Here is a 23,615-nt window from a genome sequence, read left to right as displayed (position 1 = left end):
ATAGCTCAAGTCCAATCCATTAACATTCGATCAAATCTTGGTAAATTTGATGGATTTACTCTTTTTTGTCTTTTTTCACTCTCTAGATTATTCTTTTTTGTCTTCTTTCACTTTTTTTTGGTTTCTTCTTTTTGTCTTTTTTCACGTTTGTAGCAAAGTAAGTTATCCAGGGACTTGGTCTGCCGCTTTTTTTGGCCATAGCGAGGTAGTGTAGAGTGTCTTGCAGATAGATGGTGGGGCATCCAGACTGCAACTCCGGTCGGCAGGTTGCCATCCCAGGCAAGGAAGAAACACCCAAAGAAAATCACCAACCATGGCATCTTCCAGTCCCAATCTCGATTCCACATGCTCTTCCGATCATGAAAACTCAACAGCTGAAAAGCGCAGCCAAAACCCACAGGTCCGGCTCTTGCTTGTCCTGTCGGAGCAAGCCAAGCGCAGCTCGCAGCGCTGAGATTGGCTGGGCCGGCTGCAAATGACGTCCTCGGGTGCGTGGGGCCCTGCGTCACAGCGAAAGTCGCGACTTGGAAGCAAGCTTCAATTCCCGATTCTGGTGGGATTGACATTGATAGCGTAGAGTTGCAGCAGAACAAAGATCGAACCATCGCCAGATTGAACAACTGATTTTTACTCTCCCTTTTCTCGTGAAAATCTTTGACTGGCGTAGCTTTCGCAATTCTTCTCTGTCTTATTTGTTTGCATCTGAACCCTTTGACGAAAGCAGCACTCATATTTCTTGCACTTATCGTCCCTACCTCTGCTGTTCCAGCCCTGCGATAAGCCGCGGCCCACGCGATAGTGAGCCATTCCGCCCCCGGCTAGCATCATTTCTCCGACTACTTTTCCAGCCCGCCAACCCGCCCGGACGCGCCCCAAGCTTAGCGAGAGCGTTTCATCCGCCGCATCCCTGGAAACCGGCCACTTTCCACTTCTTGCCGAGTCGCTGCGATCAACAAGTCGGCGGCCAGCCATCGTGTCGACAACAACAAGCGTACAAGAATCGGCCGCTTTTTTGTACATACAGCCAGGGAAACCAACACCTGAGCTGGCGCGGTGTCTGGGAAAGTCAGCCTGGCGCTGAACAACGCCGCATCGCGATCTGACGATGGACGCTGCGAACGGGACTTCGAGGGCCGGCAAGGGCCCCGGGGCGACATCAACACCACGCGCTGCGAATGGCATTAGTGGTCTTAATGGGGTCGGTGGTATCAACGGCGTCAAGCCGATAAAAGGGCGTGCACTCGGTGGTCCACAGCAACGCAGGGTCAAGGCCGCCCGCCGGCCAGGAGTCTTCGCTTGGCTGTTTAGCGTTGCTGCTCGGTATGTATAGTATTTACTTTCTCTCTCACAACTTGTACGTGTTTCTGCCCGCTAAGAAAACCAGCCTCTTCACATGGTACACGATCCTGACCATCCTCTTCCGCTGCCCCGCGACGCTCGACGCCTGCGACGAGACAACACCAGGCCTCTGCAAGCCCTACTTCCAGCTCAAACACGCCGTGGCCCCCCACCTGGAACCATACTACGACACCTACGCAGCGCCCTACGTCGAGCTGGTGCGCCCGTACTACCACACTATCGACGAGCGCGTCCTGACGCCCGGATGGCGCTACGCCAAACAACACGGTGCGCCCCGCGTCGAACAACTCCAGGCGCTGGGCGCCACCCAATGGAAAAAGACGGTGCAGCCGCAGGTGGAAAAGTACCAAGTCCTCGCGCGAGCACAATACGACGAGCGGCTAGCCCCCCACCTCGACCGCGTGTCGACGGCGCTAGGCCCATACTATGAGAACGCGTGGACCAATGGCCTCCAGACGTACCACGAGCGGCTGGTGCCGGCGTACCAGTACGTGCAGCCGCAGCTGGCGGAGGGGTATCGGACCGCGTCGGTATTCACGAGCGAGACGGTGGTGCCGGCGTTTGTGTGGACGTGGAACAAGACGTATGTGTTCCTGGACGGGACTGTCGGCCCGCAGGTGAAGGCGATTTATGTGGAAAATGTCGAGCCGCAGTTGCACAAGATTGGCAAGCGGCTGGGGCGGTACAGCTCGGGCAAGAAGTCTGTGCCGAAACCGCCGGCCGAGTTCTCGAGCAGTGCGTCGACTGAGACCAGCTCTTCGTTTACCAAGCCCGCGGCCTCGGTGACTAGTGCTTCCGCTTCCGGTTCATCCTCGACTTCTGTCGCTTCTAGCGCTTCCGCTTCTGGATCTTCCTCTTCTTCGTCCTCGACCGAATCCAAGAAAGACCGCAACTCCGGCCGGCCTCGGTCGACCCTCGAACCGGTCCCCCCGCCCGAGGTTGACGAGAACCTGGAACGCGAAGAGCCCGGTCGGAAGGAGACGCGCGAGATTGTGGCGGCCGACCTCCGAGACTGGCAAGAGCGGTACGCCAAAGCCGCCGACGAGGCCGCATCGGAGATTGACGACCGTGTGCAGGAGATCGCCAAGCGGATGATCCGACGCAACGCCCGCATCACAGGCCAGTCCCATCTCGAACAGCTGCGCACCACCACCGTGTCGGCCCTCGTCAGCCTCCGCCGCGACATCCTCGAGGTCATCACCGCAGCCAAGTCCGACGCCGTCACCTCCGAGCAAGCGCAGGAGCAAATCGTCCAACTCGTCCGCCGCGCCGGCATGGCTGTCAAGGAGAAAGGCCAAGCCGTCCGCCAATGGCGTGAGGACTACGAGCGCGAGATGCAGACCTCCATCACGCAAGCGGCCGAAACACACTTCACAATCCTCGAAAACATCCGCGACCTGGCGCTGCAAAAGATCGGCATGAAGTGGGCGTGGACAGACGGGATCACATACAAGGACTGGCAGAAGTACCACCTGCTCAAGTCGCGGTTCGACGAGTGGAAGCTGGACCTGCAGCAGCACGTCACGAGCCACCCGACGCTCGAGGCCGCGCAGATCGAGGCGGCGACCATTGAGGACGACGCCATGGATGCTGCGGCTGCCGCGGCGCGTGAGTTGGCGAGGCTGAAGCAGGTTGCCGGGTGGAAACTGACGGCTGGTGATGACTCGGCCGAGTTTGATAGCACCCTGATGCAGCAGGCTGCGGAGGCTGTTGAAGCGGCCCGGCAGGTGGTGCAGGCCGCTGGGGATGCGGTGGCCGAGGGGTTTGCTGAGGGGGCGGGTATCGTGTCGGAGGCTGTGCTTGGTACGGCAGAGGCTGAAAGCGAGCAAACCGAGGGCGTGTCTACTGAGGCGTCTGTAGAGGAGCCCGAGACCAGCCCGACGGACGCTCCTGAGCCCGAGGAGGTTGCTAAGATGGAAGTTTCTGAACCTGTTCCTGAGTCTGAGGAAACCGAGGGAGTCAACGCCCATCAGACCGAGCCTAAAGCTGAGACGCAGCTCGAGGCCGAGACAGAGACAGAGACGGAGACTGCCGAGCCCGTGGTCGGGACTACCGAAGAGTTCACGGCTGAGGCTGAGAACCAGTTCGAGACACCCGTCATCGTCAGAAACGTCACTGCGGCTGAACCAGAGACCGAACGGGAGGAGGAACCTGCCCCGGAAGAGCTTGTGCACAATGAGGACGCCAAGGAGACCAGTCACGATGGCGAGGACGCCGAGGCAACCATTAGCCAAGATGAGGAGGTCGAAACTCACCTAGACAAGGAGGAACTCGAAACCGAGACTAGTCAAGACGAAGTGGACGAGACAGAGGCTTACGAAGGTCTGCCAGTCTCCGAGACTGCGACCGTCAAACCCGCTCTCTTCGGCGCGGCCGCCCAGGCGGTCCCCAACCGTCAACCGATCCTCGACGACACCTTCGACGACGTGTCCGCGGCCGTGGAGTCCATGCGCGATGACCTCAAGTCAGCCTACACATCCGCCATGTCGCTCGCTAATGAGCAGTACTCGCACGCCCTCTCTATCGTGTCCGCCCAGATCCATGGCACACCGCAGCCGGCCCACGAGAAGCTCCTCGCGTCGGTCACCGCCGCCTACAGTAGCGCCATGGCCTCTGCCAGCGCCCGCCTCGATGTCGCCATCCAGGCGGCTTCCGACCAGCTCTACGGAACCACCACTAAGCCCACTACTACAAACAACATCCTCCCGACGACCATCCCGGTCCCCGACATCCCGACGGTCGACTGGGCTCACATCGAGTCCATCGCTGCCGAGCGCCTCCAGCAAGGCCGTACCTGGGCCGAAGAGCAATACGAGTCCGCCAAGCACGCCATCGGCCTAGCTACCGAGCCCACGCCTACCCCGTCCACCCCCGCCGAGCACGTCCACAAACTGCTTGACAACGCTCGACACAACTACTACGCTGCCATGGGTGTTGCGCACGAGCGGTACTCGGATTTCCTCGCGGGCGCGAGCTCTGCCCTGCATTCCGTCACGGTGCCATCTACACAACCCACACCAACCGACGTAATCGGGAGCGCATCCTCCCTCGCCTCCGTCGCCAACGCGTCTGCCGCGTCCGTGGCAGCCGCCATTAGTGAGGACGCCTCCGCTGCGCTGTCTTCCGCCGCGGACAACGTGTCCTCTGTGGTATCGGCCGCCAGCGGAAATGCCGCATCCGTAGCCTCCGCCGCATCCGAGAACGCATCTTCCCTGGCCGCAGCAGGTTACGATTCCGCCTCTGCCGCATCCGACCAGATCGCCGAGACCTGGGAAGTCATCGTCTCGCGCGTGAGTATCCAAGTCTATGGCGCGCCTACCCCCACGGCGTGGTACGCTGGTTTGTCATCTGCGCTGGACGGGTATGCTTCCGCGGCGGACGATACAAGATCCACGGTCACCGCCGCGGCGGGAACATACATCTCGGTGGGCTCTGAGGAGATTGCAAGGCAGTATTCCGCCGTGAGCAGTATCTTGTCTGAGGCGCTGGTGGGTGTCAGTAAGGAACCGTCGTTTTCGGAGAGCGTGCTGGAGAAAGTGAGGGAGGTGCTGGCGTATCCGACGGGTGGGGCGTGGGAGGCTGCGGGCAGTGTAGTTGGGCGTGTGGAGGAGGGGATTAGTGAGGTTGGCGAGAAGGTGAGGAGTGTTGTGCGGGATGAGTTGTGAATACGCAGTTAGTAGGAGGATGGGGAGAGCAGGCTGGATTGATACGAAGATGATGACTTTTCTTTTCTTGTTTTCTTTTCTTAGCGTGTGAGTCGTTGGGTACCGAGTGTATTCACAGGGGGGAATGGGAACAAATAGACGTCAAGATAACCGGTATGGAGGACGTTGAAGGCAGACGGACAGGAAGGACAGTGGACAAGAACAGTGGAAAGGACAAAAGGTAGAAATACCGAGATGGTAACTATCAAATTGTATTTTTGGCTCTCTCTCTTTTGTATCATTATCATCATATACCCTCTTATGGCCCGCTTACTGAGTTCCGGCACCATGTTGTGGTTGTTGAGTTGGTGGGCTTCACTGTTGGCTGGGTATAATTATATCGTTCAGTATACTAGAAGTGACCTTTGAAGCAGTCGGCACTCTTGTGTTAGCCAAGTGGTCGAAAATTGGGAATTGACCGCTCACATAAGGTAAGCAAACAAAAAAGAGAGGAAAAAAAAAACAAAAAGCTCACCGCCACTCATCTCAACCCCCCCGGTGGGGGGCGAGGGATATTGGACAGTTACGAAAAACCCGGTGGTTTTTTCTCGGTCACCGAAGCCCGCAGGATTTGAACCCTAGGCTTTGGTTTCGTGGTGTACTACCCGAAGGTTTTGACGCCCACGGCTCCCCTAAACTCGCCATTCGGCCGGTGCCGGTTGATTTGGGGGGGCGGTTGGAAGGAGCGACTTGGGAGGGGGTTATAAAGGCAGGAGTGGGAAGGTGCGGTGGTCACATGTATCACGCGTAAGGAGAAGAGGCAAGAGCGGACCACACAGCAAGTGTGTCCAGCGCTTGGCACTTAATTACCTGAGTGATGATGGGGCTTGTGGACGGAGAAGACAAACTGAGCAGCTACACAAATTTGGGACAGCACATGCGAGAGGAAACTCCACGACATCAATAACAGGGAAGACAATCTCGCATCACAACATTTCCATGTTCCATTCACATAAGATAACGTTACATAAAAATTAAACTATTCACAAAACAAATCATCAAATCTGACCCCCAAACACAACCCATCTACTATCCAAACACACAAGACTCAAAATAAAAATAAAACAAAGAAAATAAAACATGGTATCACGAAACCCACCGCATCATCCCCACCGGCACATCCTTCTCGGTCAACTGCAGCTCCCGATCAAACTGGCTCGACAAATCGTCCGTGATCGTGCCAACCGGTTCATCGGAAGACACCACCCCCTGAAGCGGACTCTGCCCCCCTCCACTACTAACACCACTAAACCTCGAGCGCGAACTACTCGCCTGCGAAAACCTCTTCGCCGACCCCGGCCCCTGTCCCTGTGACAGCAACGGCGAGACGACCCCGGGAGATCCCGCGCCTGGTGACGCCGTGCTAGGCGAGACCAGACTAGTCCGGGCTGCCGCGGTGGTAGTAGTCCGTATATTATGAGTGCCACCCCCGCGGTTATCATCCCCAAAGTAATCCTCATCCTCCTCGAACTCCGATACCTGCTCCGACGCCTGCTCCGACACCCGACTGAGGGTACTACTCGCGCGACTCATGTGACTGAACCGACTGGCCTGCGACATCGTCCTCTCTACGGGACTAGGCACCGCACTAGTAGTGCCCTTCCCGCTGTCATAGGAAGCAATCCCCCCGCGCTTACTACCCCCGCGCGCGACACCCCCCTTCTTCACCGTGACCGATGACACGGCCACAGACGAAACCGACACACCACGACGGCGGGAATAGATCACCTCGCCGCCAGGTAGCCGGATCTCGCCGGCCTCGAGGGTCTCGGCGATGTCGAGCAGGAGAACGTCCATGGGGCAGATGTAGGCTACCCGCTTGCGCTCGCTCCAGGCTAGGATGTGGCCGCACACGGCGCCCTGGTCGCGGTCGACGACCCAGGCGCCCGAGTCGCCGGGGATGCCCATGGGTTGGGTAAGCACTGGTGACGACGATGCACGCGGCCGGGACCGCGAAGAGGGGGAGGCAGTAGTAGGGTTAGGGTTGGTGCCGGAAACCTGGTAGATGTGGCTGGGCGAGGCGCGGCCGTAGATCTTGACGGACGCGACGGCAGGTAGGATCAGGCCGCTCTGCAGGCCGCTAGTGCGCGCCATGCACTGGACCTCGAGCCCGGGCAGGCTGGCGGAGGGCACTACCGAGGTCGGGCGGACCACAGCTACGTGTTGTTCGTCCTCGACTACCGCTAGCTCCGGCTCCCAGGACATCCGCCGTCGGGGACCTTTCCCGGGAACTGTCGGGATGTTCTGGACATGCGGGATGACATTCCCTTCCGGCACGCGCTGCTCGTCAAACTCAAACAGCGCCCAGTCAATCTCATGTAGCAGTCCGCCCTCGGTACGCCGGCGAATACCACTCGACGCGTACACCTCGCCGACAGTATACGTGTCCAGGTGGTCCTCGTCCTCGGTCTCAGCTGACGGGTAAAACCCCTCAGGAACGTCGTCAAGCGCGGGTTGCGTGATGATATACCCTTCGCCACACCCCGGTTCAACACCCGGAATATCACCCGGTTCACTGTACGGGTCGTCTTCGTCTTCGTCGTCATATTCGTCGTCGTCCTCATCGGAGTAGTCGCTGGTGATGGCCGATTCGGAGATCATATCGTCGTTCTCGGAGTCGGAGAACTCGCACGTGTACCCTTCGCTAGCGCTGTCGGAGTCGCTGAGTTGGTATTGCTCGGCATACCACGAAGCCAAGTCGTTGTTGCCGCCCGGCCGAGGACCAGCCATACTCCTTGAAGGGCCGCCGCCCTTTCCGAAGACAGCAGCAGTAGAAGAAACAGCGGCCGCCTGATCAGGATCATCCAGCATGTGATGTACCGTCATGCCATATTGCCGTTCATCCACCGTGATCACCCCACCTAGACTCACGGGCGGAAGATGACGGTCTCCAATCCAGGCCCCGATACTCGCCCCATTCCGCGGGCGCTCTTGAAATTCCGGGTTCGCAGCAACCACCTCATCCCCGTCCCCTTCACTCCCCTCATCCACCGCCTTCGCCATACTCCTCCGACTCGGGTTATCCGACGCCTTCGATCCCCCAGCAGCAGCAGCCCCGCCTGTTCTTCTCGACCCCGTGCCCGTGACGGTCTGCTTACGCGACCGCAACACCTGGCCCCGACAGACCTTGAGGGAAATGCCCCCCGCAACAGCGCCGTCGAACAGACTGCCGAGTTTCTTCTTGAGGATGGCTTTGACTTTGCCGACTGAGGTGCATACGACGAGCACGGTGGGTGTGGTGCGCTGCGGGCTGTCGCCGATGGACTCGAGCGAGATTTCGACGGATTCGGGGTGTTTGCGGTAGAAATGTCGGAGTGCCGTGTTGATTTGTGGCATGAAGACTGTGTTCCACTTGTCGATGATGTCGGGGGGGAGTGGGACGTGCGGGTAGAGCCGCATTTTGGGTTTTGTTTCTGTAGGCTGTTAGTCAGTGGGAACCTCGTGGTATTAAAACTGCGAATTAGTTCGAGTAACGTACCTGGCCCAGGCTGTTTCTCCTGTGTTGTAACCTGTGCTCGCCCCTCTGTCCTCAGCTTGTCTGACTTGCGCATCGATGGACCAGCTGTAACCTGCGTCTGCTGAACCTGCGTTTGCTGCGTCTGTTGTGTTGGAGTCTGGGCCTGAGTTGGTGTCGTCTGAGTCTGCTGAGCGACCGGTTCGGCCCTCGGCTCTCCCAAATCATCACCAAGCCGCTCCTCCAAATTGCTCACCCCGTCCAAGATGCAACACGCCTCGAGATACCGGCTCGCCTTGAACTGCACGCGCGACACAATCTGCTCCGTGACATGCGCCCCCGTCAACTCCAAGTCAACCGCGTTCCAGCACGTCTGCACGGCCTTCATGTACAGCGTGCCGCAGCGAATGGCGAGCTGCTCGAGCACGGAAGCGGGCAGCGTCGGCGAATCCATGTTGGGGACTAGGTTTTCAAGCTTGGTCCAAAGACCGACCGACAGCAGCACCATGGCCAGCGAGTACAGATCGAACGTCTTGGAGTCGGCGTTGTGTGCCAGAGGGGACTGCGCGCCGCTGTTGCGCGGGTCGAGTGGGTGCTTGTAAAGCGAGAAGGGCCGGGACTCCGACTGGCCAGGCTCCTCCTCCGTCTGCGGCTCGGAAAACAGGTCGAACGACGAGATCAGCGGCCGGCGGATGTCCACCTCGCCCTGCGTGATACCGCTGACCTCCGGGTCCGTGCCGACGGCGTTGCAGAACGAGATGTTGTCGCCCACCAAGTTCCCGTGTGTGATCCCCCGCGCGTGCATGTCGAACACTGTGTTGGCCAGGTTCGCGGCGAGCCGGAACTTGGCCTCCAACTTCGGCTCAAAGTCCGGACGCGCCAGGAGGTCCGCTAGCGAGCACAGGTTGTACAGCGGGTTTTGGGTGAGGTGCTCAAACGTGACCGGGTTGAACGTGCGCGGGAACTGGTACACCAGCCCGAACCGCGCGTTGTCCATGTCCTCAAAGTACCCTAGCAGCCGCGGCAGCCCCGTCCACGAGCCCGGGGACCGCTGTGGCTCGGCCTGTAGCCCGGCTGACACCTTCTCGAACCGCGCCATCGGGGGCGAAATACCCGTCATCGAGTAGATGGAGTCGAACGACGCATACTCCAGAAGCAGCGGCGCATGCGCTTGTCGTGTGGCTGCTGCTCCCGCCGAGGTCCCTGTACCACTCGCACCAGCACCAGTACTAGATCCTGCGGCCGCCGTCTGCGTCAGCTCGGCAAACGCCTGCTTGCTCATAAACACAATCTCCCGCGCCCGCTGCTCCTGCTCCGTCACCGCCCGCTCCGTCATCGGTTCCGCCTGCATCGACCGCAGGTTGGTCAGCGAGTTGGGGTCGATCTGCTGCGGCGTTTGCATCCGGGACGACTCGAACGGCCGGAGGTCTTCGGGGGCCGGAGACGGCGCTGTTGTCGTGGGAAGCGTCTGCCGGATCGCTGCGGACGCTTGTGAAGACCGCGTGCGGGACAAGTCATACAACGTGTCGATCGACGTCGTCAGGTCCCGGATCAGGTCCTCGAACCGGCTCTTGTCCCAGACTACCATGCGGATCTTTTCCCCGCGTTTCGGTTGCTGTCCTGCTCCCGTGGTCGTGTCAGAATCCACTCGCTCGCCGGCCAGTCGCCGCGAGCTATTCCACAGCGGCTCGGCCTCCGCCAGGATGTCCTTGATGGTCGACATGATGCTGCCCACCACCTCGCTCAGCCCGGCCTTGGACAGCGACGAGTCGATCAGCACCTCGGCCGACTGGTTCTGGTTTGGGTCTGACCACTCCAGCCCCCATGTCACCAGCCGGTCCTTTTGGATCCGCAGCTTGCGGTGCAGCGTCTTGATTTCCGGGTCTGCCTCTGCGTGCTGGTGCACCGGCGCATCTTTGACGAAGTCGGATGACTTTTTGGTGTCGTTGTAGAGGCGGCTCAGCCGGCGCTGGAACGCCGGCAGCTGTACGCCGCCCATCGGGATGAAGGAGTCCATGATGGTGATGGCGGGGTCTCACTCAAATGGATGGCTTGAGGGGTGAAGGTGTGAGAAACTTCCAGATTGGGAAATGGCGCGATGAGAATGCCGCACCGCGGCGGTCGTGATACTACCAGAAGGGTAGAGGAGAGTAATGGACGGTTAACTCATGAACCGTGGGGATGGTAACGAGTAATAAAACTGGAATGTCGTGGTTGCTGGGGTAGTGATGGACTGGGCTCCAAAAGGCCCGCTGGAATTGATGCGCTCGTCCCACCCGAAACCCGATTTAGCTGAGTAAGGGACCAAGGGCCGTTCCGGCCGTCGTCGATATTAGTATCTCTGCGAATGATCGCTGAAATGGTGAAGCCTGGAAAGTACGACGTATTGTCGCCGCGAGTGAGTGATCTGAGACCCGTCTCTCACCTCGCCAAAGTGAGGTCGAGTGTCGAATGTCGAGCCGAAAAACCTAAAGAGAAAGCGAGCAAACCGTCGACAAAAAGACAGCCTCAGAAGAAGAAAAACTCTCGCCTAACCCTCGTACTCGCGCCTTAATTCGCCAATAAGGCAACCTGCTTTACTGTGTCCTTCCCGTCGTGATGCGAGCGAGCCCATCGCGGGGCATCAGAATGCTTGAGACACAGGAAAGACCCGACCCGTCGTCTAGGTTCCCCCCAAAAAAGGCGAATCGACTGGACGGCTTCGCTGTTAAGCAGGGGTGGGCGGGGGTCGTTTATTTCGGTGCCTGGGTGCCACAATAGGCTCCCCCGCGCACCGGGCAACTTTCCTGTACGCCAAAAAAATCGCTAGAATCGCTTCTGGCCTGGTTGCCCGCCACAGTGCTACTGCACATTTCCGCAGCGACCGTGAAATGTGAGGAGCAGCTGGAAATCCTGCTGCCTGGCCCCTGCAGCCAATCCGCTCGCCGGTGCCTGACCCGGAAGCCGCTGCCTTGGTCTTGGCATTTCCCCCCTTGGTCCTGTTTGCCAGCAGCCTGTGGTTTCACGTGACTTAGATGGAGCGGTGGGTACAAAATGGGTATCCGAAAATGTGGATCACCGGCCCCGTGGGCCCACCTTTCCGGTCCGGCAAACTTCATGCAGCCCGGAGCACCGACGGCGCCACAGGAGAAACCCGCATTCCGCAAAATCGGCCGTTGGTTAGTGACCCAATTCAGGTGAGTATTTTGCATCGCAAAAAGAAACCTACAGAACAGGTACGTTCAACCTGCTTCCTCCGATAATAAACCCCACTGGCTAGTCCGAATACACCGGCGAACCCGATTTGCCCGCCCCGATCCAGAACACTACATGAACATGGGACGTAGGCTGGAGCGATTCCACGATATATCCATTTAAGGACAACAATAGGGTTCTGGTGGATTATATGTATCATCCATGAGGATGGAGGTGAAAGAAGACAGCCGGGGATTCTTTCGTAGTTGTCAACGGGACCATGTTCTTCCGTTAAGGTTGCCGTCAGAAAGCTTTTTATGTTCGTGCGTTTACCCCTGAGCCACTCCTCAGTTACAAAGCACAGCGGGTGAGCTAGGGGTAAGCCTAAGTAGCCTGCACCACATTTGTCTTTGCCGCATTGTGTGAAAACAGGAAATCGGGATGGGATAAATAATTTTTTGAGACCTGCAAATAGAGGCAGATTACGCCCACGAAAACTCTCCGCCGACTGTACAATAACCTTACCATAATGTGCATTGTGATTAAGGGAGAAGTGTGCGGGTCATTCAGGCTGCTATGTAATAACATCGTAACGTAGTTGTGTGGGTGCACTATTCATGAACCCTTAAGTATGTAGTTCAATGTTGTTGTTGTTGTTTGTATTTAACGTTCGGGGTGGGGGCATGTTGTGGACACCCCAGCTGCCTAAAGCATGGGAGTAGTTTAATGTTAACGTCTGAAAGGCCGAATTAACCCAAAGCTTTGAAGGACCATCCAAGACATCTCGAATCGACTGGCTTCATGATTGGCAGATACACCAGCTGTATTACTTGTGATCTTTTAGTGGGTCTGCCTTCATGACCATTAGCTTCTTGGAGCTGTCTGGTAGGGGGATATTGAACGAGATGACAGCTGCGGTGGGGTTGTTGATTTCCTATATCGCGTGTGGAGGGCTATCCATGGTATTCGACTGATTCGCGTTGCTGGTTTGGAGGAAATTCAGATTGATCGCGACCTTATCACCACAAATAATGGGTGGGAAATCTATCGAGTCCGATCAGTCTCGGCGGGTTGTGAGCCAAGGTAAAGGGACTGGCGACTTAATTAGTAGGGAGCATACGTTCAGGGGAGAATGTGTTGGGTTGCTTTGAACTTAGATTCTTGGACTGTCTTGCTTGTGGCCAAAAAAAAAAAGCGGCAGAGCAAGCCCTTGAATAACTTACTTTTCTACAAAAGTGAAAAAAGACCAAAAAGAATAAATTAAAGAAGTGGAAGAAGATGAAAAAGAAAGACGAAAAAGAGCAAATCAATCAAAATCTGTCAAGCTTTGATCGAATGTTAATGGATTGGACCTAAGGTATCTGTTTTAGTCTGCCGCTTCTCTTTTGGCCATAGCGAGACCGTTCAGCCTCCGCTTGTTTCAACTCCACAACCTGGCCCGAGAGCGCCACTTTGGACCTCCTAGGGTCAGAACATTCATCTTCAAGCTCATCGTTTCTTTTCCAGATCCGTTCATTGTCAATCTCAAGTAGGCAGGTCGGAGTATAGAAGGGCTCCATTACCAAGAGGACCAGTACCATCACTTCGGTACAATAATACTTCTGGCATATAAATGGGTCAGATGATATGTACTTCCAATGCACAGTGCTGTCAGGGTCGACCTACCGGATAAGACGGCATTTTCAAGTACGTTGACGTTGGATATGCGACTCTTGTGTGGTGAATTACATACTAGTAATTAACCCCGACAGAAACTCCTGGGAGTTGATAGCTTTCTGGATTTCACTTGTGTATCCACCGATGAGAATTAGACAAAGTTGGGCGTGAATGGGAAGGGACGGAAATGTGAAGACACCAGGTTGAATGTGGATGGGGTAAGTCAGCCTTTCACCTGGGAAGGTCAGGTACACGTTGCCTCGACCGGTTGGACCCAGCTCCTTCCTCACTTTACCGTCACAAATGGACGGCCACACCTTTATCCCTGAGTTCGATAGGTGCCTATACCAGCAACTCAAACGGTCACTTCTGCACGTTCTTGGCCGATGAATAATACTCAAAGCCGTTGAATTGAGAAGACCCCCATGTCGCATGAAATAGGCGAATGTGTTGTGCCTGCGCCCCCAGGCCACGACGACGTTTGATGCAGTATTTAGTTAATCGCATAAAAGAGGGCGAGATGACCACCGGTTGTCTGCGATTTACATTAAAAGCCCTGGTAGTTAAATGTAGTTTATTAGGAAGCGGAAAACGAAACGGTGATGAGGAAATGGTGGAGATGCGCCTATCCTTCAAAAGCGACGTAGCAATGCCTCTGTGCGTAATTTAGCCCTTGTATCGCTCCCTCTCTAACACCCTCTCCGTATCATGAAAGACCTGAGGCGGACCGAGCCCATTCATTCGCTGTAGTGAGATATGCTTTGTGAAGGACAACTACAAGTACAAGCTCAATACAGAATTGAACAAATGGAAGAGAAAAACAACCCGAAACAAGGAAAGAAACGAAAAAGAAGATCTCGAGCGGCGGAGTGAACAACCAGCCCAACCCTCCATATAATAATTTCTTTGCTGTTCAAGATCTCCTTGCTCATTGAACGTTATAAAGTAGTTAGTAGAATTCGAGGTTAGTAGGCTATAGTCAAGAGTCCAGGGTTTGTTGGAATAATAACGCCTTCCGAGTGAGTGCGCGAGCTGTAGGACTGACGTACACTCGATTCTTGGTCAAGTGTAGAAGCTAGGTATTGAGTGTCGTTCTCATCTTGACGTCCGATGTCCAGTTGCTTCCTGTGAATACCTGGCCTAGGTGATCTTGTCTCGGACTGAAATCAACCGCCTTTTGAAGCCGATGTCGGGCCTGAATTGCTAACTCCGGTAGTACATCTTCAGGTGGATTATATTCAACGACGAGAAACGGGCGGTGTCCTTAAACTAGCCGGCAACGTATCAACCCGACAATGTGAGGCGGGTCGAGTTCACTGTTGGGGACATAGACAAAATCTAACGATCGTTGGGGCATAACTACTCCTGACGGCCAAGGTGGCGATTGTTTCGCCTTCCGATATGTAAGAATTGCAACGCCGGGCATTCACTGCCGGGTGTGCCTACTAATATATTTACGCTAGGAATCATGCACTTGAGGGTGGTAACCTGCGTTAGAACAAAGTACACCTGTTGATAGTTTTCTAACAAACAATAGTACTGCCGATTATTTTGGACGGTCAAGGCTCGTTTGAGAGGAGCAAGTACGTGAAGATGTCTGCCGGTGACCCCAGAGTTGCAGACGGTCTCAAGTACACCAGGAACCATGTGAGGCTTACGAAAAATCTGCTTAAAACGGCCCCGTTGCTTCGCCCGGCAAACGTAACGCCGGCGATTGGGTGGCACGAGAACGAGGTGTCTCTGTTCCATGGTCACACGGTGAAGCATTGGTCCTGAAGATCGGTTTGGAATCACCGGTTGATAATCATGCAGTTGCTGACGCGTTCCATTCTCACAAGGGCATTTTGGCCCCCATATGGCGGTGCATGTTAGAGAATTATTACCGAGAACGGGGGTCCGCTTATGTCGATTCCAAAAATCCCGTGCGTAAGTGTCCACGGTGGACATGAAGTCTGTGTAATAGGCCCGGGAAAAAAAAAGTGGTGCCTCGTATCATGTCCATCTCAACCGCGCGGAATTTGTGGCAGGAAGCAAACTTTACAGGATGCCTGACAACGAGTCAAGCTCGGCGGGCGTGTCCTAAACGGGTAATCGACGTCTATGAACGAGGGGAAAGATCACGTCACAGCCTTCCGTTCTGCGAAGAGAAAAGGAAAACCCTCATATATCGTGGACAAGGTGGGCAGGCATTCGACTTTGTTAGAGTCGTGATTGGCGAATTTCAATACGTTCCAACATGTCCCCACGCTCCTAGAAGACAGGTTCTCGAAGGGGGATGTAAGTAGCGACTATGGTTTCGTAGTTGTCACAGAATCAGCCATTTGAAGTGCCGGCACACATCTCTAGAGCAACGAGCACCGAGAACCTTGCTGAATCATCTCGATTAGGCCCAGCGGCAAGGTGTGTCGGGTAGGGAGCCCGTAGAGGCCGGCTATCATCTTTAGAATGTGTTTGTTTGCCTGCCGACCACCACAGCCGTAAAGCAGATGGAAGCGCTCAACGCCAGTGGCTCCTTCCTGCTGTAAATGTCCCAGAGAGACGATTTAAGGCGTCGCGTGCACTCATCAGTGAGCTCTCGAAACAGTCAAGATGCGGACGACCTCAGGCGAAAGTGGCACAGGACCTGTATTGGGGATAGCGGCGCGATGAGCGGCGGGCGATCATTGTGACGGTCTGACCTGACCTGGTTGAGGAAAAGGAAAAGGTGAGTTGAGAGTATCCGTATCGTACACTATAGAGGATGTGGTATCTGTAAAGTTGAAGTGAGTGAGGACCCTTGCCCGATTGTGGTTGGGATTATTCATCACGAGCATGTCGTGTCGTATGTACCAGTGCAAATGCCACGCTAGTTAGGGGTAAATTACTGTATAAAGTCTCCTGTGGTTACAGCAACAGTGGCTGAGCCGCTCGGTCCCGATCTCCATTTCACTGCCACGGTAGTTTTTGACGCGTGGGCAGGGGACAATAGGACGAAAACGGACAAATTCGACGCGTTTCTCACTTTGGATAGGCTCGCGTCTTGCGGGGGTGCCTGTTGCGCCCCACATAATGCGAATGTTGCTGACCGACGAAAGCGGTTATGCCAAGGTTTTAAACCCCTTTCATGAAAACAAGCCTGGCACTTCACACACCACCGATTGCACACTTTCCCCAACGCCACGGCACTTTTCCCCTCGCGACATGCTTGGAAGCCTCATCCGCTCTCCCAGGCCCAGACAGACCGCCTCGCCCTGCTTGTTGACGAATCCTCACTCACAACAAGTTAGAGCTGGTAATGCAAATTGGTTGACATCAATTTTGTGTTATTCTTCCTGCAACTAACCCCGCAGGGGATCGGGGTGGTGAAAGTACACTACTATGTACCACCACCAAGGTATCATGCCATCAATTACCCCCCAGCTGCGCCCCAAACCGTCTAATCCTCATCATATCTCCTTAGCGATACGTATTGAATCACCCCTTTCCTTTTCTTCCGCCACCATAACGCGACCACCACCAACTCGGCCAAGCCCACGCAGGCCCCGCCCGCAATAGCAACCCAGAACAACGGCCCCGGTCCGGCCGGGAGGTCCACCAAATTGTGGTTCGTTTTGACCGGGTGCAGCATCATATTTGGAGCATACACAGCCCCCTCGCCCCCATCACCATCTGCGCTATCACGCCAAAGCACATACGGCAGGTCTGCCGTCGTGTTTGTACCCTTGCCTTCGCTTTTCCCGTGTGACCCACGAGACAACCATGCGTCGTAGATCTTATCGGGGAATTGCGACGTGTACCAAAACGATGCCGCCGTCGTGATGTATGCCCACGGGGTGATCTTGTAAATGGCCTGGCCGTGCGCCATGCCGACCATCCCCGATTTGGTGTGGGCTTCCACGGAGCCTGGGCCGTTGTACAGCTCGTTCATCCTGTCGAGCGGGTACTGCGGGTCTTGATACAACGGGTGTGGTGGAGCGACGAGTTTGAGACCGTGCCAGAGAGCAAATGACGAGAGTGTCGCTTCAGAGTGGACCGCTAGGCCCTGGACGGATTGGCCGTGGTGGGCGGCGCGCAGGAGGGTTTTGCTGGCGCGACCCATGGCTGGTTGACACATCCATCGCGGCGTGTTGGTGCCTGCCTTCAGGCCCTGGTACCAGTTTCGCCAGGCCCAGTCGACCATGTACTGAACGTGAGCGCAGGGCCCAACGGCAATGAAGTCCGCTTCTTCGCCGACACCCCAGCTGAAGGGGTCGTCTTGGGGGTCCTCGACAGGTGGGCGCGGGCCGATGGGTTCAAAATCGTCGATTTGCATATTCCAGCCTATCCCACCGCCGCCATCGAGGGTGGCGTTGATCGAGGCGGTTAGGTCGGAGTAGCTGCCGTGCGCATCCTGCATGTAGAACCAGGTGCTGCGCTCCATGGACTGTTTTCGCGGCTGCCGACGGGCAAAGTCGGACATGGATGACAGGTACCGTCCAGCATGGCCGGTAAAACGGAGGTCCACCTCCAGCTGCCAGTAGTGATCGAACTCGGGGTAAAAGTGCCCAAATAGCTGCAGCGGTTGCATGACTTGGTAGGTAGTGATATGCGTTTGGATGCCCGGGTACCAGCTCTGCAGTACGGTCTCGTCGAACAACACGGCCATGTCCTGGAACTCGGGGGGTACAAGGTCCTGGACGGCTCGCCGGTAGTTTTCCTCGCTGGCGAAGATGGCACGCCGTTTGTCCTTGACATCCACCATGATGAAGACGGTGTACTCCCCTCCGAATCGCAAAGCGGTCTCGGCCGTGGTGGCGCGGAGGTTGATTAGGTCCTCTGTGGTGTAATTGTAACCTTCAAAGGCACGAAAGACGACGGCGGTCCTTGGAACATACCGGGGGTCTTGAGGTTCAGCAACAAGATCCGGGATTTCTTCTCCAGGCTTGCGCTTGCGGAAGCGTCTGTCAAGTGGTCGGATCGGCGTGGGATCTTTAAATCTCCGGGCGTTGCGTTCTAGGCATTGGTTCTGCAGCTTGGACCAATTGGTGGTGTTCCAGGCGACCTTCTCCCGCCTGTACGTGGGCTCATCTTCGCCCCAGCCGTACGGTCCATAGCGGTCTGCAGCCGTCATCCAAGTCTGGCTCAGACCAAGAGTCTCATGTGAACCCACAAATGGGCGTGGGTAAGCTGTGGTGTGTTAACGACTAAATTGTTGGGATAAAAGTGGTTGGGGTGGTCAAGAGGTCGGCTTAAACTCATTCATTTACTCACGAATATCGATGGTGTTTTCACGCACGTTGTCGTCATTGTCTTCTGGGCCTAAATCCAGTCCTCGGGGCCCGGTACATGATACACGGGGCGGCGAAAAGCCCCATTGTTTCAGGTCCGTGTCACGGACGGGTACTCTGTTGATGTTGGGTTTTGGACCGGTCTCTGTGTTTGGGGGTGGTCCGTAGTCTACGGGCAAGATCTCGTCGTGCAACAGCAGCGTGGTGACCACAACCCCAAACAGTAGCGCAATCAGCACAGGGACCCAGATGCGTGTGGGAATCCCGGAGCTGAAGAGCATGGTCGTGTGTGCGGGTAGACCATTGAGATGCCGTTGACGCTGCGCGATCCCCCGTAAACTTCAAAAGGCAATGTGAGTGTGAGGTTTGGGCGAGAACATGGCGATCTTCTGGGAACCAGCTTTCTTTTCTCAAGTGCCAGTGCTGAGCACGGTGCCTGCAGGGCCTCCTCAGGGGCTCCTTCTGGAAACAGGCTGGGGTTCCACACACGGGCGCCCCATTTTCCCGGCCACGTTAAGTGGGCAAGAACACGATGATCCGAGCGATCATTTGGAAACAGATTTTCTTTTCGCAAATGTGCCAAGTCGGTGCTTGAAGATGGCAGTGTCAGGGGCTGATGCTCCACAAACGGGCGACTCATTTCCGCGTTAAGAACCTGCCAGGGCTTTGTGAACATCCGCGTGAGTGGCTAGTGGCTGGAGGCTGTGCTCGGCGGCCTGCAATAACACCGTGGGGGCCAGAACAATTTAGGAGAGATGTGCGGGAACGCCCTGAAAAAGACGTTCCCGACGATAACTCGGGTATATTTATATATCGATCCGCCCAAAAGTTCTTTGCTGGTTGAAGGAATTCCCTCCCTCCTAATGGTTCACGTTACACAGTAGTCGCGTGCGCATGCATGAGCATTCCTTCCGTGGAGCCCAAGCGATTCCAAGCTCTGACATCATGGCGCTCCTTCCTGCAAGTGCCGAGCCACTCGAAAATGTGGCTAGTGAGTGGGGCGTCTTTGGCGTCCCACCCGCGATCTCGTGTTTCATCAATTCCTCGATGCACATTTAATGACCTGGTTCCACTCTGTACGGATACCCGGCAGACTTTTTATCTTTGTTCCTTCATAATAATTAGTTAAAGTACTGTTGTTCTCAATGTTATCCACAGACAAACCTAGACCAAAGAAACGTTTAACTAACTAGAACGCTGCTAGCTTGAGTTTAAGGCAACACTGGCCGCCCAGAAGGCTCTACCGAGAATGTCATTGCTTGACAATGAATGTGTTGAAAGGGACGCCTGAAACAAGTCCGTTTCCGGGCCATTCGTTTGTTGGACAGTTTCTCGAGGAGTAAAAAATTGGAAGAAAAACGGTAACATGACGAGAAATATGACAGTTATAAGGGGCAAAAGGGAATGTAGCAAGTACTGGAAAAGGTGGAATGTAGGTGGTTGTTCCACAACAGGCTTGGGAGTGACTCCGACAAGGGGTTGGATCAGCCACTGCCGCATCAGTCTACAGACAGATTTACCAGACCATGATAAGAACCGAGACAAATACATATGATGCCGAATGATTTCTTCCCCACCCCTCTCCAATTCTTAAAACACGCCCGCGCTGCAGTAGGAAAGGGCTGACAGACGGCCACCTCGTGACCGATCCGACGGCCGGGTACAGAACCAGGAGACGGCTTATCATCTAATTAACTATGTGTAATATAATTACATGTTTCCCTCGCTCTCTATGGCCAAAAAAGCAGCAAACCAAGTCCCTGGATAACTTGCTTTGCTGCAAAAGTGAAAAAAGACCAAAAGAATAAACCAAAAAAGTGAAAGATGACAAAAAAGAATAAATCTGGAAAGTGAAAAAAGACAAAAAAGAGTAAATCAATCAAACTTTACCAAGATTTGATCGAATATTAATGGATTGGACTTGGGCTATCTGTTTGAGTGTGCCGCTTTTTTTTTTTGCCACAGCGAGCCTCAATGAATTTACATCTGTCCTACTTTCCTTCCTTCCATCGTTGCCCTTGCGTGTCTTCTACCCTCGCTACCGTCGCTCCCATCGTGGATATTCGGCTAGTATTTGCTAAACATTTTAGTTCTCCTTCCCACTTCTGACCCAGCCGGGCCTTTTTCTCTGCGGTATACCGGGGCGATATAGCAGTTTCGGCCAGCACGCTCTTCCATCTCTTGCGCTCTGAGTGATCCCGAAACGCATTGATAATGTGATGCACCTTCTCATCGTCTGGGAACACTGAAGTAGAGTGAACAAGAGGGCCGATAGGAGGCCTGCTGAACTCAAGAACCAACATACCGAGATTGACAAACTCAGACAAAGTACCTCATCCGTTGACAATCCTGTGTGGTGCTTGCCACATCCCGTCTCCAGGGTGAAATAGGATGTGAGAATAGTCGTTACTCCCCGTACAGCCGACAATGTTGCTGAGCAAGCCAGCCACGTGAAGAGCATTCTATGGTTACAGCGTGCCGTGAGCTCCCGGACCGGGGTGTTCTAACTTGGTCGGACGGCAAACGTCGCCAATGCCGAACGCTAGCTGCCTGCCGCGAGCAACACAAGAGGCCGTGAAGTTCGGAAATTGCGTGTGCCTGTTGAATCCAGTACGGTCACGCGTGACTGGAAGAAATATGACAGTTGACCGTTCGCTGGCCTTGGAAAGCTCGCCCTCCCATGATTCCTAGTTGCATCTTGGCTGGAAGTTGGAACCTACTTTACGGTAATTACATTGGATCCGCACCCCAGCACTTTATCTCGGTAGAGCCCGGTTGTCGACTCCTGTAATTAGTGTCGTGAATTGAGTGGTTACCTACCTAACCAGCATATCGTTGTGTGAACTGCTCAAACCTCATCATTCATAACTATCTGGCTTGATAGCAAGATCGATTAATTTACCTACAACCCTTGAATTGAATGCCCATACAGACTGTAACAACCCCGTATCATTATTGACAGTATGGCATGGCCACCCACTCAATCCACGCAGGATCTCCCAATTATCCCCACATCATATATCATTAAAGCCCACCATATTCCCCTTCCCCAGGTCTTCCTCTTTCCAAATCAGCCAAACCCATGCGGCTGATGGCGTGTAGCCTGCCGTCATGGAGTATGGGCGGCCGTAGTCGGCAGACTGGAAGACAACGGGATCGGCCTGTCTAAGACGGTTGATGCTTGAAGGCGTGGCGAGGGACAGGAAACGTGCTCGGTGAGGATTCGGGAGGGCTCTAACGTCAATAATTAACGTTCAGTCTTGGAATCCGAATGACCATGACAGGATGTGAGACGGTACTGGTAATTACGGACAATTAGAGGGAGACAACTTACAAAGCATTCCCAAATATCCCATGACACAAACTCGGTTCTTTCTTCATGATGACCCCCCTCCTCAAAACACACTCCTGTCCCCTTCTAATCGCCTCATCAATGCGCCCCTGTAACTCCGGAAAATACTTCCTGAGCACTAGCAGCGAGTGTACAAACCCCGGCGCTCCATGGCAGAATTGGACAAGCCCTTTATCCTGTCCGCGCTCCCAACTCTCCTCGGAGCTGGGCCAGTTTCCGTCGTCATCACTCTGCCAATCCAAAAGCTGACTCAAGAAACCCCGCAACGCCTGGTGTCCGGCTAGTTCGGGTGAAGTAAGAACCAGCTGGGCCAAGATCCCGATGTCCCCATGGACGGCACCGAAGTAGTGACGGTCGTGCCAGTGCCAGGGCGGGCCGTGGGAGAGGATGGTGTGACAAAGTTGAGTGATCGCGGGGGTGAGGAGGGATGTGACTTGTTCTGATACTGTGGGGTTGGTGGTCGGAACCCAGGAACGGACGAGACGGGCGAGGTAAAAGGCACCAGCTCGGCCGTAGAGGAGTTCGTCGGGGTAGGATGAGGAGGACGAGGAGATCTGGGAGAGGGATATTGCAAAACGGTGCACGTGGTGGAGGTAGTTGTCGTTTGTTTGTCCACTGAGACGGGTTGCATCCTTTTCATGCTGCTTGTGTTCTTGGAAACAGTAAAGAGACGGTGGTCCATCCCTCGATGCAATTGCACACCTTACAGCCTCATACGCCAGCTTTTCATTCCCGATTCCACACCCTTGTGACTTTTTAAATCGGGGATATCCATTTTCGTTATCCACCTCGGCGTCAGGATCATCATTCAATCCGCAATACTTCCGCGCCCACTCGATTGTCAACCGCTCCGCGATTCTCAAATCCGGCCGGCGCTCAGAGACATGGAGTAGGAGGTATGCAATCCCCGTAGGACCGCTCCAGAGCCCGTGGTATCCTTCGCTTGAGTCTTGTGAACATACATGCACAGGGGGCGGGTAATTGGCAATGATATCCTCAAGGGCAGCTAGGAGATAACGCTCGGTATCTATGTCGTTGTCGACGTCCTCATGAAGGTGGCTATTTTGATCCATGGTGGAGGTCGGCGCCCTCATGGACTCCCCGGGGTCGCTGGCGACAGGGGTCACGAGCACCCCTCGTCGCTGATGTTCTTGTTGGTCCATCCTGAATTGGACGTTTTTAGCGTCCCACATGATGGATTGGTGGAGAAATCAATGGCGCGAGTTGGGGCGTTCCGGGGGGCTTCCAGAACGTTGCAGTTGCGGGGGGGCCAGTTGAGTTAGTGGAAGACCAGGCCCGATCAGGAGCTGAGTCCGAGAGGGTTAATGGAGGCTGCCGAGAGCTATTGTGGGCGAGGGGCTGCCATGATGGCGAGTGGGCGGATAAAGTGAGAAAAGAAATGGATCTATTGCAACTAGTGTAAGAGGGATCATGAGAGCCTTCAATGGCGTGGAATGGATTATATCATGATTCCCGTCTCCATTACGAGCCAGCTTGACGAGGCAGGGGCTTACTGTCGTCATGTGCTTTAGAAACTTCATATCATAATGCAGACTCTGGGAACCCTTGGATTGGGTGCGGGGAAAATGTGGCAGGGTTGCAACCTTGGGACCTCGCAGAATGTGGGGGCGGGGAGGGTGAGTTTGTTCAGCGGTACGAAATAGGGTTCA

General features: G+C 55.1%; 5 protein-coding genes across 5 annotated transcripts; 2 read left to right on the top strand and 3 right to left on the bottom strand.

Moving 5' to 3' along the window:
* Window positions 1-1,105: 1,105 nt before the first annotated feature.
* C8A04DRAFT_14901 (uncharacterized protein) lies at window positions 1,106-5,024 on the top strand (the record flags this gene model as incomplete). The annotated part of the gene is made up of 4 exons (XM_062778282.1): window positions 1,106-1,320; window positions 1,385-3,527; window positions 3,627-4,455; window positions 4,543-5,024. 4 exons carry the CDS (start codon window positions 1,106-1,108, stop codon window positions 5,022-5,024), a joined length of 3,669 nt encoding a protein of 1,222 aa, XP_062633860.1.
* Window positions 5,025-6,149: 1,125 nt separating this feature from the next.
* Window positions 6,150-10,534, bottom strand: C8A04DRAFT_31983 (uncharacterized protein; the record flags this gene model as incomplete). The annotated part of the gene is made up of 2 exons (XM_062781937.1): window positions 6,150-8,476; window positions 8,542-10,534. 2 exons carry the CDS (start codon window positions 10,532-10,534, stop codon window positions 6,150-6,152), a joined length of 4,320 nt encoding a protein of 1,439 aa, XP_062633859.1.
* A 4,370-nt stretch (window positions 10,535-14,904) lies between these two features.
* Window positions 14,905-15,123, top strand: C8A04DRAFT_14894 (uncharacterized protein; the record flags this gene model as incomplete). Its single annotated transcript, XM_062778279.1, has 1 exon — window positions 14,905-15,123. A coding segment is annotated over one exon (219 nt), but the record flags the coding sequence as incomplete, so codon positions are not given.
* A 1,639-nt stretch (window positions 15,124-16,762) lies between these two features.
* C8A04DRAFT_14913 (uncharacterized protein) lies at window positions 16,763-18,874 on the bottom strand (the record flags this gene model as incomplete). The annotated part of the gene is made up of 2 exons (XM_062778286.1): window positions 16,763-18,492; window positions 18,577-18,874. The coding sequence occupies 2 exons, from the start codon at window positions 18,872-18,874 to the stop codon at window positions 16,763-16,765; spliced, it is 2,028 nt and encodes a 675-aa protein (XP_062633857.1).
* Window positions 18,875-21,607: 2,733 nt separating this feature from the next.
* C8A04DRAFT_39857 (uncharacterized protein) lies at window positions 21,608-23,018 on the bottom strand (the record flags this gene model as incomplete). Its single annotated transcript, XM_062784743.1, has 3 exons — window positions 21,608-21,827; window positions 21,928-22,697; window positions 22,734-23,018. The coding sequence occupies 3 exons, from the start codon at window positions 23,016-23,018 to the stop codon at window positions 21,608-21,610; spliced, it is 1,275 nt and encodes a 424-aa protein (XP_062633856.1).
* Between the last annotated feature and the right edge of the window lie 597 nt (window positions 23,019-23,615).

The sequence above is a fragment of the Dichotomopilus funicola genome, assembly GCF_033296635.1.
Source record: "Dichotomopilus funicola strain CBS 141.50 unplaced genomic scaffold C8A04scaffold_77, whole genome shotgun sequence".
In the NCBI taxonomy this organism is placed as follows: domain Eukaryota; kingdom Fungi; phylum Ascomycota; class Sordariomycetes; order Sordariales; family Chaetomiaceae; genus Dichotomopilus; species Dichotomopilus funicola.
Note: the sequence above shows the minus strand (reverse complement) of the source record. Positions and strands in the feature narration are given on the sequence as shown.